The 3704-nt window shown below is 35.7% G+C and overlaps 1 protein-coding gene across 1 annotated transcript; it reads left to right on the top strand.

Moving 5' to 3' along the window:
- The first annotated feature begins 209 nt into the window (after positions 1–209).
- LOC132306671 (RPM1-interacting protein 4-like) lies at positions 210–3456 on the top strand. The gene is made up of 4 exons (XM_059804168.1): positions 210–507; positions 1645–2196; positions 2786–2989; positions 3124–3456. Exons 1-4 carry the CDS (start codon positions 502–504, stop codon positions 3151–3153), a joined length of 792 nt encoding a protein of 263 aa, XP_059660151.1. The 5' UTR covers positions 210–501; the 3' UTR covers positions 3154–3456.
- The last annotated feature ends 248 nt before the right edge of the window (positions 3457–3704 follow it).

Genomic DNA, 3704 nt, shown 5'->3' with positions numbered 1-3704 from the left:
GATACATCTTAAAATAAACTTGTTTCTTTTTCAATATTGATATAACAAAATTATCTATCAAACAAGATTGTGAAAAGAAAAAACAAAAAAAAGGAAAAAACAAAAAAAACCTACGTCACTGACTTTTAATTATGACATTTACCTAGAAAGATTCTGTACTGGTACGACGAGAAGACTTTTCAAACCGAGGAGAACGACTGGACTTGGTCACTTTGGCAAGGACAGATAGAGAGAGAAACAGAGAGTCTAGTGAGAGAAACAGAGAGGAGGCGAATGGTCAAGCACTACCCCGCCGTGTCGTCGGTCAATGGTCTATATAAACCCTCTGGCTACCTTCTTCTCTCTCTAAATCCTTCTGTGTTTCTTCCACACCTTTTTTTCCTTCTTGTTTCTTGAGTCTTTCTTCGAAGGAGCTCTGAGTCTCTGTATAGATTTGATTGCAGACATTGAATTCTCTCTCCCATCTTTGGGTTTCATTCTATCCAAGCTTTCTCAAAACAAATGGCTGTGAGTTTACTTTCTTTTCTTTAGCTATGAATTGATTTTGTTGTTTTTGTTTTCTGTTTAATGTTTCTTCATGGGTTGTAACTTCGTGTTATGTTTCATCGGGTCTTTTAATGGATTTTATTTCCAAAAAAGGAAATCTAGTTTTTTATTTGTCATTTAATTTGTTGATGTATTAGCATGATATAGTTTTTGATTCTTTGAGGACTTCAAGTTTAACATATGTTTAGCAAAGAGCAGTTTGAATTAATGATATATATATATATATATATATATATATATATATATATATGTATGTATGTATGTATGTATGTATGTATAATATGAACTATGTACTTTGTGGTTTTTGGTTTTAAATGAAGCTATGGTTTTGGGATATGATCTGAATTTAGTTACGAATGAATTCTCTAGGTTTCAATTTTGACAACTTATTTGTTGGTTGAAAGTTTTTATATGTAGATACTGTTTCAATGATTATATATATATATATATATTTTTTTTATGAGTAGAAGAAATATTGCTGAAATTGTCTTAATTTTTATTTATTATTAACTATAAGGATCGAAAGTGATTGTACTTAGAAATATAGGTGTGGGATTATTTCCTGACTTTGTCATTAAATTGGGAATTTTTACTTGGTATAAAAATAAAATGTAGTTAGAAATTGTTTGATCAATTTCCTTTTCTTGATAGGATGTGACGATTTCATGGTGTGTTATTGTGGTTTAATCAATGTGTATGTAATATATAAAACTTCTATGATTTTTATGATGTATAAACAGAATGATTGATTCTTCATTTAAACCAAATTGTGTGATTTCAATTGCGAATGAAAACGACTCTTCTTATTATTATGATTAATTTCTTGAGAGAAATGGTTAATTACATGCTCTGTTTCATACTATACTGCGCAATAGTCACTATTTGTGTTGCTACTATGCAATATGGCACAAGAGCTACTTATTATTCAAAACCATGTTTGAGTTTCAAAACTGTCATTTCCGAACTGTTTTAATCAGAACTTTATTTTTTTTACTGCTTCAAAACTTGTCCACGGATCACATATACATAGTTCATTTATTTGGATGTAATAAAATGGATTCCATAAGAACTAACAGTGCTGTTGTTAATGTCTCGCAGCAACGTCCACATGTACCGCAGTTTGGCAACTGGGAAAGTGGGGAAAATGTTCCTTACACTGTCTACTTTGAAAAGGCGCGGAAAGGGAAAACTGGTGGGAAAATGATAAATCCAAATGACCCTCAAGAGAATCCGGATATGTTTCCCGGTATTGCAGCTCAAGCTTCTCCCTCTCGAAGCAGAAATGTGCCAGAGGAACCAGTAGGACGAGCAGCAGTTAGGCCAGCAGCACATGAAGTTCGAGTAAGTAGGGAAGATAGTGACCTTAGGCAATTCAATGGACCTCCGGTTCGTAATGGCAATATGGGACCTAAAGGTGCTAATGAGTCGTCAGCACATCAACGCCATGGAGGCCGCGGACCAAGTTCTGGACGACCAGTAAGGAACAGTGTTGGATCTGAGCACAGTATTGAGAGGTCTCCACTCCATCCACATTACCAGGCAAAAGTCATGGGGAAAGGTAGCGAATCTTCCTCCTTCGAAGGAAAGAACTCGTATGAACTTAGCCATGGAAAATCTCGATTGAAGCCAGTTACTCGAGGAGATGAAAGTGTAAGTTTTCTCCTTGATTTCTAATCATCCAAATTTCGTAAAAAGAATAACTTGAGGCTACGTGTGCATGTTTTCTTGTCCCTTTGCCTGATTAATATATATGTGTGTGTGTGTGTGTGTGTGTGTTTGAAGGACAAACTTATCTACTAGATTTCTAAAAGCTTAGTTTGTTTGAAAAAGGTTAACTCACTAAAAGCTTGTACTTTTTAGCTACCTCATTAATAAGCTTCCTCGCCTTCTTCTAATCCCTTAGAAAACCATGTGTGTTTCACAATAAACTAGAATAGGGCCCAGTTTGGTTGGAGAGAAATGGAAGGAAAAGAAAAGAAATGTAATGGAGAGAAATGGTATATTGTGTTTGTTATAAAATTTTGGAAGTAAATGGAGGGATTTGGAGGAATATAAATGAAGCATAATGAGGAGGTTTTGCAATCCTCACAAAATTGGGAGATGGACTACAAAAAAATGGTATATTGTCTCAAAAATGGGAAGATGCTACCAATTCAAATATTTTATAAAGCCTTTTATATATCCCGAAAACTTTTTATAGTGTCCGTTTGATCTGAAATGATTCCAAATACATGAACAGCCAGATAGAGGTGCTGCGGTTCCAAAATTCGGGGATTGGGATGAGAAGAATCCTTCAGCAGCCGACGGCTACACTCACATTTTCAACCAAGTGCGTGAAGAGAGGCACACCGGTCCTGGACAGGCACAAGGCACGGTGAACAAACCATCAACATACGGTTCATACCCCCCAGTACAAAAGCGAAATGCCAATGGCAATTCTAAGGTATGTTGATCAATTTATGTACTCAATCAAGTGTACGTGCTCTTCTTAGTTTATTTCAAATTTTTTTTTTTGAGAAGTACTTTTTGCATTGTTTGATTCTCTGTCTTTCTTTGTTTCTACTCTTGATCCCATAGTGTGGCTGCTTTCCATGGTGTGGAAAGTGAGGATTTTGACTTCGTGGTTACGGACAAGGTTGCGCGGGAGCTGCAAAGAATCTAGAGGCTCTCTCTATGCATGGTTAAACATTTTTCGACATTTTTCTTGTAACTATAAATAAACATAAGTTTTTGAAGGTAAATGTTTTTGCTCTTTCTTCTTCTTTCGCTTATGTTTCTTTGGCTTCCAACTGTTGTAAGAGTGTTGTAGCATTTGACTTCCATTTTTTTTTTCCAACCATGTATTGAGTTCCTTTGGATTCTCTATTCAAAATCAGATTCTTCTTCTTTGCTTTTATTGGGGCCTCAAAATGAGCAGTCTGTTTTCTTTTTCTTCTGGTCTAACAGTATGAGCTACGCGATAACGAATTGTCTTTCTAGTGCATGGTTTTCTGTGTTGGTGAACGGTTCTCCCGAAGGATATTTCAACCTCAACGGCGTTTGAGACAGGGTTGTCCTCTTTCACTGCTTCGTTTTACTCTCATAGTAGAAGTTTTCTCTTCAACGATTCAGCATGAAATGAATAATGGTGGATTTCATGTCAGTTATGCCATAGTTCA

This window comes from Cornus florida, unplaced genomic scaffold, assembly GCF_030987335.1.
Source record: "Cornus florida cultivar Cherokee Brave unplaced genomic scaffold, ASM3098733v1 CherokeeBrave_3.0.0_Hap2_Chr05, whole genome shotgun sequence".
NCBI classification, from domain to species: Eukaryota; Viridiplantae; Streptophyta; class Magnoliopsida; order Cornales; family Cornaceae; genus Cornus; species Cornus florida.
This window is presented reverse-complemented; position numbering and strand designations above follow the sequence as displayed.